General features: G+C 46.8%; 1 protein-coding gene across 1 annotated transcript in view; it reads right to left on the reverse strand.

Annotated features, from left to right (window-relative positions):
• The window catches only part of ELP1 (elongator acetyltransferase complex subunit 1), a gene marked incomplete at its 3' end in the record, with an annotated part of 28,598 nt that extends 21,545 nt beyond the window's left edge, over positions 1-7,053 (reverse strand). Inside the window, exons 1-7 of the mRNA XM_082013274.1 lie at positions 6,996-7,053; positions 4,372-4,452; positions 3,930-4,015; positions 2,580-2,679; positions 1,623-1,713; positions 1,008-1,131; positions 256-346 (exon numbers count right to left, since the gene is read on the reverse strand). Of these exons, the coding sequence (XP_081869400.1) occupies positions 256-346; positions 1,008-1,131; positions 1,623-1,713; positions 2,580-2,679; positions 3,930-4,015; positions 4,372-4,452; positions 6,996-7,038 (616 nt within the window). The 5' untranslated portion in view covers positions 7,039-7,053. The remainder of the gene's footprint in view (positions 1-255; positions 347-1,007; positions 1,132-1,622; positions 1,714-2,579; positions 2,680-3,929; positions 4,016-4,371; positions 4,453-6,995) is intronic.
• Between the last annotated feature and the right edge of the window lie 6,945 nt (positions 7,054-13,998).

The following is a 13,998-nucleotide window of genomic DNA, read 5'->3' on the forward strand; positions in this document are numbered from 1 at the left end:
AGAATTCTGAGCTCCCCTAGTGAGAAGGCACCCATATTTTACAAAGGCTTCACACCTTTAGCATTCCATTAATACCACTTTCGGTTACAGCAGCCTGGAAGATGCTTTGAGTTCAAGCTGAAGTTCTTCCTGACCTGCACAGGGGTCTCAAAGCTGCAGGTAAGCCTCCCCAGTGTCTCCTAACTTGCAGAATATTCACTGCTAACCACATTTGCAGGCAAGTGTAAAAGCCAGAGCCTCACATAGTGCTCTCACCGTAACTATTTGGGTTGGAGCTTTCCACCTTCAGGTCTTCCAGCCATATAGCCAGGATTGTAGAATCTGCATTCCAAAGCAGTTCATTAACCTGCAGAAACAAAAATCGCTCTTACTCATATTGTTGCTTCTGCACAGGGTGGGTATGCTCCATCAATGAGCTGCTCCTTATTTTCAACAATGTAAGCTGCATGGCTTAATACACTAACATAGCCCTCATGTATTGCAAAGCTCCTGACAGCTGGAGCAAAGCATCCTGAAGCAGAACCTGTCACAGGGGTTCCACACAGATGGAAGAGGTGATACAACCACAAACATGACAGCGGTGTTCTCTTTGCTTTTCTTGGCACTGAGGAGACATCTGCCAAAAGACCCCTCAGCATCAAAAGGCAGAAGCTGAAGTAACACACTAGCAGTAGTTTCTCACTTCTCGTATTTGGGATAATGTATTTCACCTCACTCTTGCAACAGCTGACATCCTGAACAGCATTTTTGAAGCATTTGCCTGGTAGAAAGTATACGAGGGCCGTAAGTACCCCAGGGCTACAATCCCCCTGTACTTGTCTCTGTACTATGGGCCTGCAGAAGGCACTGCATCTTCTCCACAGGCTTCTTCACTGTTTCTTTTCAGGTCACTTTTTCCATTAGGACCAGCACGAAGTGTTGTTAAAAACTTCCTCCTAGAATCTGAAAAAGATCTAGTCCTCCTCTCCATTATATTCTAATCAAAGAAGCCCAGAAACAGCACTTACTTTGACCTGCCCTTTCTGGAATGGGAGGGTGAACTCCCCATGAAGAAGTCCATTCTTCTCCAAGAAAACCACATCATGTCTGTTGGGTTTTTCTTGTGTGGATGCTATCAGGTTTCCAGAGGGCCTTAAAAAAAAGAGCCAAATAAAAAGTAGGTGCTCACATAATCACTAGTTGTCATTTTAAACACCACTCATCTTGTATTTTCTCCAGATACATGAAGTAAAAGGCAGCAGATGATGTGTTTTCCTCAGCACTGTTCAGACAAAGTCATAGGTCCAGCACAGACATTTTCCAGGGCTCATGACATCCTCAGGTGAGCAGGTAAATGTCATAACTGGCAAACAGACATTAATATTCCTACTTATACAGTTGAGTCCAAAAACACTTGACATTGAGACTGTGCAGATAATCTAACCCACACGTAATGCAAGTATTAAGCTTTTCAGGGTTTAAAGAGCTACTCTTCCTCATGCTGGATCAGAAGGAAGCTTTTGTCAAGTTTTGGGAAAAATAAACAAACACAGGAGGAATGAAATTGGTGCTAATCAAAGACTGCATCCAGGGAATAAAAAGCAACATTCTGCTACCAGCGTGCAGACTGCTTTGCTACTCACTTCCAGGACAGTGCTTGTTCTAATCCTGAGATAGGCTCACTTGTTGACTGCAGCACAAGCTCTCTGTTCCATACTCGGACCTTCCGAGCACCTACAGGTTGAGAGAGCAATGAGACAAAGGTGTAAGAAAGCACTGGGAACTCTTCTAATTTTATGAGGATAGAAGAGCAAATTTTGATGCACATGAATAAAAAGGAGATTTCTCTTGTACACCTTAAGGGGTAAAAACTTATTCTGTTTCAGGCAGTTTTCCTACAGTAACTGCGTGACTCTAAAGAAACTGAGTAGGAATTTCAGTCTGATGTAGCTTAGTCATAGCCATTTCCCTCTCCAGCTTTCACCACAGAGATGTTAAAATCCTTAATCTGAAGTACTGTAAGTAAAAACCCTAACTAATGGAAAAGCAGTGCAATTTGGTGCCATTCAGTATGTTGACCAATACATTTAAACTGCTCCATAATATTTATCATGGAAGAAATCAGTCACAGTCTTACAAGAAACATATGTGCTCATCACCTTTAGGGCTTTAGGGCAAAACCTAGGGAAAAGTATTATCAGTATTTAAACAAACATGCGCAAGGCCAAACTGCTAGTGTGAGGGACAGTGGGCATGGCAACCCAAATAGATTCATCCATTTGGCGCTGGAGCCCATGAGAGATTGCTTAGAGCTTGAGCAGTGATTTAACACTGGTGAAAGAAGCAGTTCAGATAGTAACTACTCAGTAGTAACCTCTCCTTTCCTGTCACTGCACTGAAAATCAAACTGCAAAGAAACTGTTCAAAAGAGTCTGTCTATAAGCTGCCTCTGGGAACACCAAAACAGAGAAAAGAGCAATTAACTAGCTCAACTGACCCTTGCTTTAAGCGTCCAACAAACACCCGTTCTTGCCTTGCCTAGTTTCTGCTAACGAAGCCTCTTACAAATGTTGGTATTTCAAAGAATTCTGGTTCCATACCTGTCTCTGGACATACAGCACTCACTGCAACAAACTGACCATCTCCTCTCCACGTCACCCGAGGCCTGCCGTCATCCCAAGCTGAAGTAGGTGATACTTCCTGAAGTCCCAGAAAAGAAACTTGCATCAAAGCCTGGGAAGGCAACTGCTGTCTTTGACTAAACGGACTGCGTTGCTAAGCCAGCTCTTTGAAGAGCCTTGGCATGAAGTCAATCCATTAAAAAATCTTAAGGCTGCGAAGTTAAAAATTTATTACTCAGAATGTTATTTTAGGAAATACTAGAATTAAAATTGTAAATTCAATCTGCCCATCCTGCAAGTGCACATGACTTGTCTATTCACATGATCACACGCTATCCTTCCCCTCCACCAGGGTCCCTGCTTACACACCAGCTGTGCATAAGCTGGATACAAGGGTGAATCAGGGTTTGTCCATGACTGATGCCTGGAGTCACAACCCCTTGGAAGGAGAAAGGCCAGAAAGGCATGCCATCCAAGCAGTCCATATGGCAGAGAGAAGCTGGGATGAGAAGTAGCGTTCTTTGAGGCAAACAGGTTCTTCGCAGAACAACACAGGGAAAAAAAATAAATCTCAACAGAATACACATAAAGAGTCAGCTGTTCAAAGGTTTAACTTTGTCAAATTAGGCATATTTTCCCTGATACAGTCAAGGACTGTCCTGTCCCTCCTAACCGTAAAGCAGGCATAGGCCACATTTCATGTCTCTGCACTCTAGCCTGCCAGGTTTCAGCAGGAGAGTTTTAATTTTGAAATTTAAACACAAGAATGAAAATCCAGTGCAGTGTTTTTAGCTACCTGACTTTCCATCAAATAAAGAGAGAAAACAAGACCCAAACACGAAACTGTCAGACAAAGAATCAAAGAGCTAAAATGTGCAGGCACATTGAGTCACCTCACATGACTAGTGACGCTCAGTAGCCCAAATCCTTCTATTCTTGCCCTCTGGGAGCATAAACTACTGTTATTTCTGCCCCTCTCAGCCAAAGTGCATGTTATTTCTCTTGGTTATATGAACACTTTATAGCACACATTCAGCAAAATCTGTCATGCTGATTTAAGGATGGCTTTACCTCTGCAAGCACTAACGCTTGCAAATCTTCTTGCTTTGAGCTCTGTACAAACAATCCTAAGTACTCCCAGCAGCTGTCTTGAATTAGGAGGACAAAAATGCTGGATTTCAGATAACAACAGAAACAAAAAAAGAAGCCTGTGAAGACAACTACCAGAAAGGCAGTGGCAAACTGGCATCACAGGAATAACAGAAATTCTCTTTATACGAGTTTTCCCACAGACAGCATGGGTCTAACATAAGAGAACTAGTATAATACCGTCTGTTGGCGTTGTGCTGCTTGTTTTCCCTCTGATCCATGGAACTGTGTCTCCTTTTTACCCCAGCCAAGAGCAACAAACTTTCCTGAAGAAGAAATAATAATTGTTGTTGAAGGTTAATTTACAGCACTATTCTGCACAGTGTGGTAAACACAAACACAGCTCTGAACCACCCAGGCCTTCCATCCAAGTTTAATTCTAAAAACCTGAAGAAAATTTACATGGCCCAGAAAGTCATCTAGTAAGGGGAACTTACTTGAATTTACACTGACAAGTAACATACTGGCATTCACCTTCAGTTGCCCAGCAGCATTACAGTCTAAAATGTCTCCAAGGGCCCAGTAAGTGCTTAGCTCCATTTCTTTACCTTCCACATGCTTACATCACACCAATGATGTAAGCTTGAACAACTTAATTTCATAATTTCAGTGCACCTCTCACCTTCCCCAAACTCATCTTGGTGGATTTGCTTCTCAGTAATTGGTTCAAAATCCCTTGTCATCATGATAAGTGTTTGCTGACCTGCAGGGTAGACATTAAATACAGTATTGGTAATGGTATCTCCAGCAAATACAAATTCAGTGTTCTCCTGTGTTGTCCTATTGTTCTGTCATGGACTTGAATATAGAAATATTTCTAATGGTAATATGATACTAAAGAGAACACACCCTTCAAAGCAGAAAATCTCAAACTGGAACAGAAGAACACTTTCAAGTCTCTCTCTTCAAAAACATGCTTCCTGGACTAATCTTAAAAAGTTAATTTCATCTTCAAAATAAGTACCTGACACTCTTAAACATTTTCTCTAGAGCTATGAAGGACAAGAAGGTGATTGGGAGCAGTCACCATGGATTTATGAAGGGGAAATCACAGAACAGTTTGGGTTGGAAGGGACCTTTTGAGGTCATCTAGTGATGACCCACAATGAGTAGGGACATCTTCAACTCGATCAGGTTGCTCAGAGCCTCATCCAGACTGACCTGGAATGTTTCCAGGGATGGGGCATCTACCACCTCTCTGGGCAACCTGTGCCAGGGTTTCACCACCCTCTTTGGAAAAAATTTCTTCCTTAGTTCTAGTTTAAATCTACCCTCTTTTAGTTTAAAACCATTACCCCTTGTCCTATCGCAACAGGCCCTGATAAAAGGTCTGTCTCCATCTTTCTTAGAAGCCCCTTTTAAGTACTGGAAGGCTGCAGTAAGGTCTCCCCAGAGCGCAAAATGAACAAGCCCAACTCTCTCAGCCTGTCCTCAGAGGAGAGGTGTTCCAACCCTCGGATCGTTTTTGTGGCCCTCCTCTGGACCTGCTCCAATGGGTCCATGTCTTTCCTGTGCTGAGCGCCCCAGAGCTGGATGCAGCACTGCAGGTGGGGTCTCACCAGAGCAGAGTAGAGGGGCAGAATCATCTCCTTCGACCTGCTGGCCACGCTGCTTTGGATGCTTGACCATCCTGATAGCATTCTACAATGAGATGACTAACTTGTGGATATGGATAGACCAGTGGATGTCATTTACCTTCATTCTAACAAGGTTTTTCACACTGTTTCCCGTAACATTATCATAGACAAACTCAAGAAGGATGGCATGGATAAAAGGACGGTGAAATGGGACTGAAAACCAGCTGAACTGCCAAGCTCAAAAGCTTGCTATCAGTTGCAAAAAGTCCAGCTTGAGGGCAGCTGCCATTGGCATGCCCCTGGACACTAGCGCAATGTTTAACATCTTCATTAATGACCTGAAGGATGGAACCCTCAGCAAGTTTGTAGATGACACAAAACAGGGAGGAGCAGCAGGTACACCAGAAGGTTGTGCTGCTGTCCACAGGGACCTTGTCATATAGGTGAGATGGGCTGTCAAAAACCTCATAAAGCTTAACAAGGGAAAAAGCCATGACCTGCACTAGGAAAATAGTAATCTCAGGCACTAGGACAGCCTGTGAGCCACGTGGCTAGACAGCAGCTAGGCAAAAAAATGACCTGTTTCCTGGGGACACCAAGTTGAACATGAGCCAGCAGCACGCCCCTGCTGCACAGGCAGCCAACAGCATCCCAGGCTGTATTAGAAGTGCTGCCAGCAGGTTGAGGGAGGCAATCCTTCTTCTTTACTCAGTGCTGGTGAGACATATGTGGAATGCTGGCTCCAGTTTTGGGCTCCCCAGGACAAGACAGACAAGAAAATATTTGAGTGAGTCCAGCAAAGGGTCACACACATGATTAACGGCTTGGAGAATCTGTCACTTGAGAGGAGGCTGAGAGACATCAAGACTGCTCTGGAGAGAAGGCTCAGGGGGAATCTCATCAGTGTGTCTAAGCATCTTATGTGGGAGGTGGGATACAGTAAAGGAGACAGAACCAGACTGTTAGTGGTGCTGAGTGACAGCACAAGAGGCAATGGGCACAAAGTAAAACACAGCAAATTCTGTTAAAATATAGGAAAACTTTTTTTTACTGTGCAGGTAGTCACGGACAGGAACAGGGTGCCCACAGAGGTTGTGGAGTCTCCATCCTTAGAGATACCCAAAACCTGACAGGGCATGATTCTCAGCAACTTACTCCAGGTAACCTGCTTTGAGCAAGGCTTGGCATAGGTGGTCTCCAGATCTCCCTTTCAACCTCAAGTATTCTGTGATTCTGTTTTGCTTGAGGCTAACTTTATTTTCTAGGTGAGACACATCTGCAGCTAAGTTGAGCCTGTAAAATGTGTATTTCCTACCAAAGGACAAGAAGCAGTTTTTGTTAGTAAGAAATCAAATGGGGACATAAAGCAGCAGTCTGTGTTTTAGCGGAAAGATCAAACATACTTCCCTGAAAGACTAATTACTGTTTTATAAAACTCAGCTTTTTGGGCCTGAACAATTTCTGCTTAGATTACCAAAGCGCCTCCTGGATCACAAAATGCAATCTCATCTATAGTATCAGGTGGGTTTTTTTCCCCTCTTTAAGTCTCAATCCCAATTTCCTAACTTTGTATTTTGCTGCTTCTACCTTAAACTTAACTGGGTTTTACATTTTGGCCATAGCAAGTTTCAATCCTGAAGGCAGAAACCTTACAGGCTGTTGTTGATACCTGTTGCAAGCAAAACAAGCTCTTGGTCAGGACTCCAGCTCATGGCACGCAGACCGCTGTCCACACTTCCAACACATTCCACCTGCAAGACCAAAGTAAGATCACAGAAGTGCAGGAACACCAGTGCAGCACCGTTCCAGCACAAAGTCACCAAGGCAGTGAAATCCTCCCCTACTTAGACAAGTCTTACTTTACCCTTTGAGTTAAATGAAACAAGAGAAACATTTCTAACCAGATGGTTCCAGAATGTTTATGTATGAAAGCCCAGATAATCTCGAGATTAGCATTTTCTACTACACATGGTTTTAATACGAGCTTTGTTCTGCAATTCTCAGTCTTAGGTCAACATGTATATTGTCAATACTAATAGTGCCTGTGGTAAGATTGGTAAACATATTGAAGTCACAAAACATAGATATAATGGTTCTTACCTAGAGAATTCCAGCATGCAGTTAAGGGACACTATATCAATTAAAACTCTGATCAGCTTGTGCATGTTGAACTTGACAATTGTCTGCACTAACTTCAAAGTTTATGAAAAACTGGGACAGTTTTACAGGGCCATCATGAGTATATAAGCAATAGCAGTTGGCAGAGGACTTCTTACCATGCACAGTTATCCTGACTTGCAAAAGGCATGGAGAGAACAATTATGATAAACAGCAATATAATGCCATTCAAGGAATTAAGCTCGGGTGTCACAATCTTTTCGGGTAAACAAAATGGGACTGGGCACCAGTAGGCAGAGTAACCATGACCCACACGCAAAAGGTTTCAGGACAAGCAGAGTAACCTTCAAGACTTCTTTCTTGGTGCCCAGACTGCACCAAAAGAACACAAATTTAAAATTGAGAAAGTAAGCCAAAAAGCCTTGAAATAATGGATCTGAAGTTAAACCTCCACTCTGACCCATGTATCAGTGTAAAAAAAGTTTCATGTATCACATCTTTTGTTAATTTCTATTCCTTACGACATGTTTTAACTTGCAATACGAAACACGTTTTTCAGGTATAGTTGATTGTATATTTAAATGGCATCTGTAAATCAAACCCAAACAAGAACAAAAACAGGTGAGCTACAAATAATGACAATCTGACAGCTAACCCAGACAGACCACTGTCATCTCATAACCTAGACCTACACCTGCACTGTTGGGCTGGTATTATGGGAGCCGATGCAGATTTCAGAAGGTGCTGCTGTGGTGTTTAAGTGTCTTGCTGAAGACTGTACAAATCTGACACTGGGGAAGGAAGAGAAAACAAGTATCTTGGTTCCTGCCACATTTACTCAGCTAGGACATTTTCGTTTTCCTTTAGTGTTTTCTAGAGCTTTTCTATTCCAAATGTTCTTCAAATTACAATACACTACTTTCTCTTCTCTTCAGTTAAGTCATATCAACATGATGTTCTGTATTGGCTGACAATAATAACAAAGGTAGCTACACTATGAGTTATGAATGGATTACTTTATTCTGTACCTAGTCTTCGTAATATACTATTTCTGTAAGAGTGTCCACTGGATCCCATGCTGCTGGGTGTGTGCCAAAAGCCTCCTGAGCAAACACAGAAGACTAGGGCTATCAACAGACAAGCCACTGTTCCAATTATGGTTCTTTTACGGAGTGTACACTCTGTCCTTAATCTTGCTCAAGGCTCCCTCAAAAATCAGCTCATCTGCCCTAACAGGGAGACTAACCACAGCTCAGCATGTAATGAACATACAACTGCCCCTTGAAGAAATTAAAACAGTGTCATAATGTCCCTAGAAATCACTCAGTGTTGTTGTGTCCTTCCTGCCACGTTTACCTGCTTTGTGCTGAGATTGCACAGTAGGATGTCTCCAGCTGCTGTAGCAACACACACGCACTCCTGCTCTGGCAGATCCTCGATACTCACAATACAGCCACTTCCATCCTCAGGCATGAAACCCTCCGCGGTCAAGGAAATTTCTCTTGTCACCTTGACATAGAGAGGCCAATGACTTATTAACTTACACATCATCTCACTGGGATTTTTATAAAAATGATGGAATAACATCCATGGGTATATTTCATCCTACTGTTATTACACAAAGCATTACACAGCAGAAGTGAGTATGTGAATGGCACCAGGAAACAGCCAATGTACAAGTACTTATCTTCACTTATCCGTAGGAAACTGTGAAGGTCCTCTTATGTTAAAAGTGCTAGACAGACAATGAGAAAACTCACATAAGGGAACAAATAACAAATGGCAATATTACAAGTTCCCATTCATCTTGCCAATCATTTTTCAACTCCCTTTTCACAGTGCTCCACATAGTGTTAACATTAAGAGGTGAATGGGTAGCTACTTAAAAGGGTCCCAATACTTTTAGTCATCCCGACTTTATGGACACAGGATAAAAAAAATTCAAAGGAAAACCATTTGGATGTGCACTCAGGTACAGGAAAACAAGGAAGTTTTAGCTAAAATAGCTCTCTCTAGCTTAGCTGAATGAATGTTTTACACATCCAATCATCAGGAAAAAAACCTACAGTAATAAAGACCTGAAATACTACCCCCCCCAAAAAAAAAAAACAGAAAAGGAAGCTGACATATTTAGCAACTTCAGATAAGCTTCAGAATTTTTTTTTTTAATTCTACAAAGAGTTTAGTTGATAGCCTTTACAAACGGACCACAATGGAGATTTTCAGAAAACACCCGCCTTTCAAAACAAGATCCCAGGAACGCCCGAAAGCTCTTCTAGCAGCAAACTTCAGGACTGAACATACTGAAGGAATGAGATGCCTCAGAGTTGCACAGTGTCTTTCCAGAGAAGACACTAAACCCAGCTCTACCAGGAATTAATGTCTCAGTAGCACTTTTTTCTTTAACAATATGTTGTGCTTCCCCTCCGCTCCCCGAACAGTTTCAAAAGCCTCCTCATGTACTCTTCACTATGCCTTTGCCTGTTTGTTTCTGTTTTTTCAGTTGTGTCTCTGATAGAACTGTTTGCCAGATCATGCTTAAGGCTAAACCACAGGAATGACCTGTGTCAAATACAACCACCCTCTCGGAGGCAAATTTAGTATTTTAAGATCACTTCAGCCACTGAGATCACAGTGCAGCCTTACAGCCAACTTCCTAGGCATCATAAGACAGCAGCAAGCGGTGCCAGGGAGCTGCAGGAGGCTCCAAGACCTCCAACGGGCCACTACAAAGAGCGAGCCGTAGCAGAAAGCAGCCGCGACCCGCCCAGAGGTGAGGTCTCGGCGGGTACAGACATGCTCCCACGAAAGGAGGCCCCAAACGCTTTATTCCAGCTTTGCAACAGGCGGATCAAAGTCACCCCTAAAAACACGCTGCAGCGATGCGAGCCGACAGGCACCAGCACCCCTCCCCCACGAAGCCACAGCCCTGGCCCGAGCCTGACAGAGACAAGACGGCGTGGATCCCGGTGCGGCCGGTGGCGGCTCTCACCGAGTCCCCGACGAGGCCCAGCTCCAGAAGGCCGTGCTGGGAGCCCACGAGGACCGTGCCGGGCTCGGCGCTGAGGCAGAAGCACTGCGGGGTGCCCGCGGCGGCGGAGGCGCGGCGGCCGCCAGTCCGCAGCAGCCGCAGGTTCCTCATGGTGAAGGGATGCCGGGCAGTGCCTCGCGGCTCACGGCGCCGCCATCTTCTCCACGGCGGGCGGAGACGACAGCGCATGTGCTGACCGCCAGCGCAGGCGCAGTCCACGGACGGCGCAGGCGCTCTCCGGGGGGCGCATGCGCGGCCTGGCGCAGGCGCGGTGCGCGGAGGGCGCATGCGCACCTCCCTCCTTTTGGAGGACTGCTTCGAACACGGTCCTGTTCCCAGGAGCGAGAGTGCGGTCCTAGGGCGGGCGGCCGCCGCCATCTCCCGCTCCGCCGCGCGGCCTCGTATCAAACCCTTCCCAAGGGCTCCTGGAGGCATCAGAGCCTTCCTGGTGTGGGCTGGGGGGGGATCTGCCGCCGGAAAATGCTGTGCCCGGCAATGCCGCCAGCGCCAGGCCGAGCTGGCAGCGTCGCCTGTGTTCGGTGCAGATCGCTTACTGTTGCCTGCCGCTCCTCTCAGGGCTCTTGCTGAGCCCCTCCCCGAGCATCTCTCGTGGCCTGCCGTGACACAGGTGGCTTTGTAGGGTGAAGGGCTGGCACTTTCTAGTCGTGTCAGACTAGGACCCTCACAGAGCAGGCAGGTCCGTGGTGGCTGCATGGCAGGCAGCCCCATGTTCCTCCTGCGCTGCCTTTGCTGCTGGTCCTGCAACCACCTTCCCCTGCATGAGTCATGCAGCACACACTGGTTCTGGAAGCTGTGTGACATTGTGGTTTAGGCAACAAAACCAATGCTTTGACTTTTCACGTGCTCAGTTCTTGGTGCGGTTGCGTATGCCTGTGCCAGTGCCAGGATGTAAGGTAACACTGGGAATGGGATGGTTACCTTGCAGCCATGCTGGAACTCCAGATGAGATTTCTAAGATGCTTCCAGAGCAGCCTACTCATAGACTGGGGCTGCCCTGATACCACCCTTTTTGTCACACTCAGTCCTCTCCCTCCTGCTGCAGCTTGAGGGGGAGGAGAGAGCATCTCAGGCTTCAGAGGGAAGAAGGACTGCATGCAACTGCAGGTATAGCCTTCACACTTTCCCTTTTTGCCTAGTGGAGGTAGACTCCATCAGCACTGATCTAGTTTAATGGCCAACAACCGTGCAAGCTGAACTTGGGTCAAATTGGTTTTGACTACAAATTGTGTAGAGTTTGCATGCTGTAATCGGCTTCATGTGCCTTACAGTTTGGGACCTTAGGCCAATGGAAGTATGGGCCACCAGACATATGGACAGTTTTGCTCCTTGCTGCTCAGGTACTAAACTTGGCTAAAGTCGGTGATAAAACTCAGTAAAGTTGGCTAAACTCGGAGAGGGGGTTCCTGAGACCAAAGGAAATGAGTCATATTATCAAGGCTGAGCTACTGCTGCATGCAGAGAAAGTCAGAGCCATGCAGACTCCTTATTCTGGGGACAGGGCATACAAAGTGCCTTCCCAGGCCAGACCAGTGCCTGCCAAGCCCCGCAAGGCCTGGCAGTGCTGGCAGGAGGAAAGGCAGCTGCCAGAAGGTGTGTGAGCCTGCCTGTGCTGCATGTCCCTGTGCTCCCCCAGGGCCCATGTTGCTGGGTTAGGGCAGTCCCTGACACCTGTATTCCCTGTGGTACCTCTTTCGGAGGCTTTTTCAGGGGTCAGTCTAGATCCTTTGGCCCAGCTTGATCCCACCAGCCTCCAGTCTCTGTGCCACTGAGTACCACTGTTTTAAGCCTGTGAAAGTTGTTTTCCTTATCCAATTTGCCCCAGCTGACTGCACGACTGTGGCTCTCACGCTGTGGGTTCTGGTGAGCAGCAGGTCTGCAGCCGGCAGTTTTGCAGGCGTGGGGCGCATCCCCCGTAGCAGATGCGACCTGCTGGTCCCCTCCAGCCCATCAGCTTGTCCCTCTCAGGGCTTGCTTTCAGTGTGCCGCCTCACCCCACTGAACCTTCTTCACGATACCCGGCTGAAATATAATTTTTTAATTTGTTTTTTTTTCCGCGGCTGCCGCGGGTGCCCTCCGCCTCGCACCCCACTCGCTTCGCTGCCCCGTCCCCGCCGCCCTCCCCGGGACGCGCTGCGCCCCGCCCCGCCGGGCCCCGCCGCCAGACTGGACGGCAGGAAGCGCGGGGCGGCGGCCGGCGCACAGAGCAGGTACCCGTGGCCGAGGCTGCGGGTCCCCCGCACCACCCCCCCGCTATCCCCCGGCCGGCGGCCCGGTTGCCCCCGCCCGCCCGGCGCTGAGGTCCCCCCGCTCCGCCCCGGGCCGGGTGGTGCAAGCGGTGCCAGGACCCGGTCCGCGCCGCGCCGGACGGCGCAGGCTGTGCCAGGCTCCAGCGGCCTTCGCTTGTGCCCCGGCGCGGCGCAGCTGGACTGGCAGGCGCTTCTGCAGGGCACGGGCGGTGGCGGGGGGGCTGCCCTGTGCTGCTCACACCGGCAGCTGCAGAAAGTCTGTGCAGGGTTCACCCTGATCTCCTCTCTTCACTGCTGAGTCGGTGTCTGAGCTGCTTCCAGCTACGTATCTCTTTCAGACAGTTCCCAGGCAGCGACTGGACCGAAGGAGACTTGAGGCAGAAGCCCCGCTTCTGTTGTTTTGGAGGCTGTGGTTACCGGCTTGGTCTCCTCCAGCAGACAGCGACTTCCAGGGGCATCTCTCTGCTTCTCTTAAAGAGGTGAGATCTTCTCCGCTAGAGTACTTTGCGATGCAGATCTGATGTGACTTCTTATAACATGGCACTTGAACCCATAATGTTTACTTGATCTGGTTCATGGTATTGACCCATGGACCATCACACTGGCAAGAGGTAGAAGTGCAATGGAATCTTCAGACGGTAAAGGAGGTCCTTATGCTAGCACTGCCATAAAAGCCGCAGGGTCTGTTAGGGAGAGTTGAGACTGCTGCTTCCTCCTGATTATGGTTTCTTTATGCCAGGCAAGATTAGGTTGGAAGTGAAGCATTCAGGTGTTTTAGAAGCTTGGCTGAGGCAGCACCTTCATGAAGGATGCTTGTTCCTGGTATTTGTGAATTCATTCAGCAGCAGGATTGATGGTGTAAACGAAAAGAGGAGTAAACGAAAAGAAGTTCAGTAGCTTTCCAAAAAGAGTGAACATTATCTATAGTTGTTTAAAAGTTTATGTGGGAACAGGAGGGGGCAGCAATAAACATGATGGGGCTTAGCCAGTGCTAGGATGGGTAAACATTGCAGTCATGGGGTAAGTTGTTCCTAAGAGTGTGAGCTTAGGCAACATCTCTGTGTGCTCCACTGTATTAATCTCCGTTCACTTGTTGTGTTCAATGGTTTTGTGTCTGCAGTTGCATTCCCGCTAACTTAACACTGCAACAATTTATTTGCTTACATATTTGCTTCAGATATGTTCGTGCCTGAACTGAAGTCTCTGGTAGTCTTTTCTTCTACTGAGCTTTAAACTATGTTTTTACTTAAGAAAAA

Source organism: Phaethon aethereus, assembly GCF_964289735.1.
Source record: "Phaethon aethereus genome assembly, chromosome: Z".
Classification (NCBI taxonomy): domain Eukaryota; kingdom Metazoa; phylum Chordata; class Aves; order Phaethontiformes; family Phaethontidae; genus Phaethon; species Phaethon aethereus.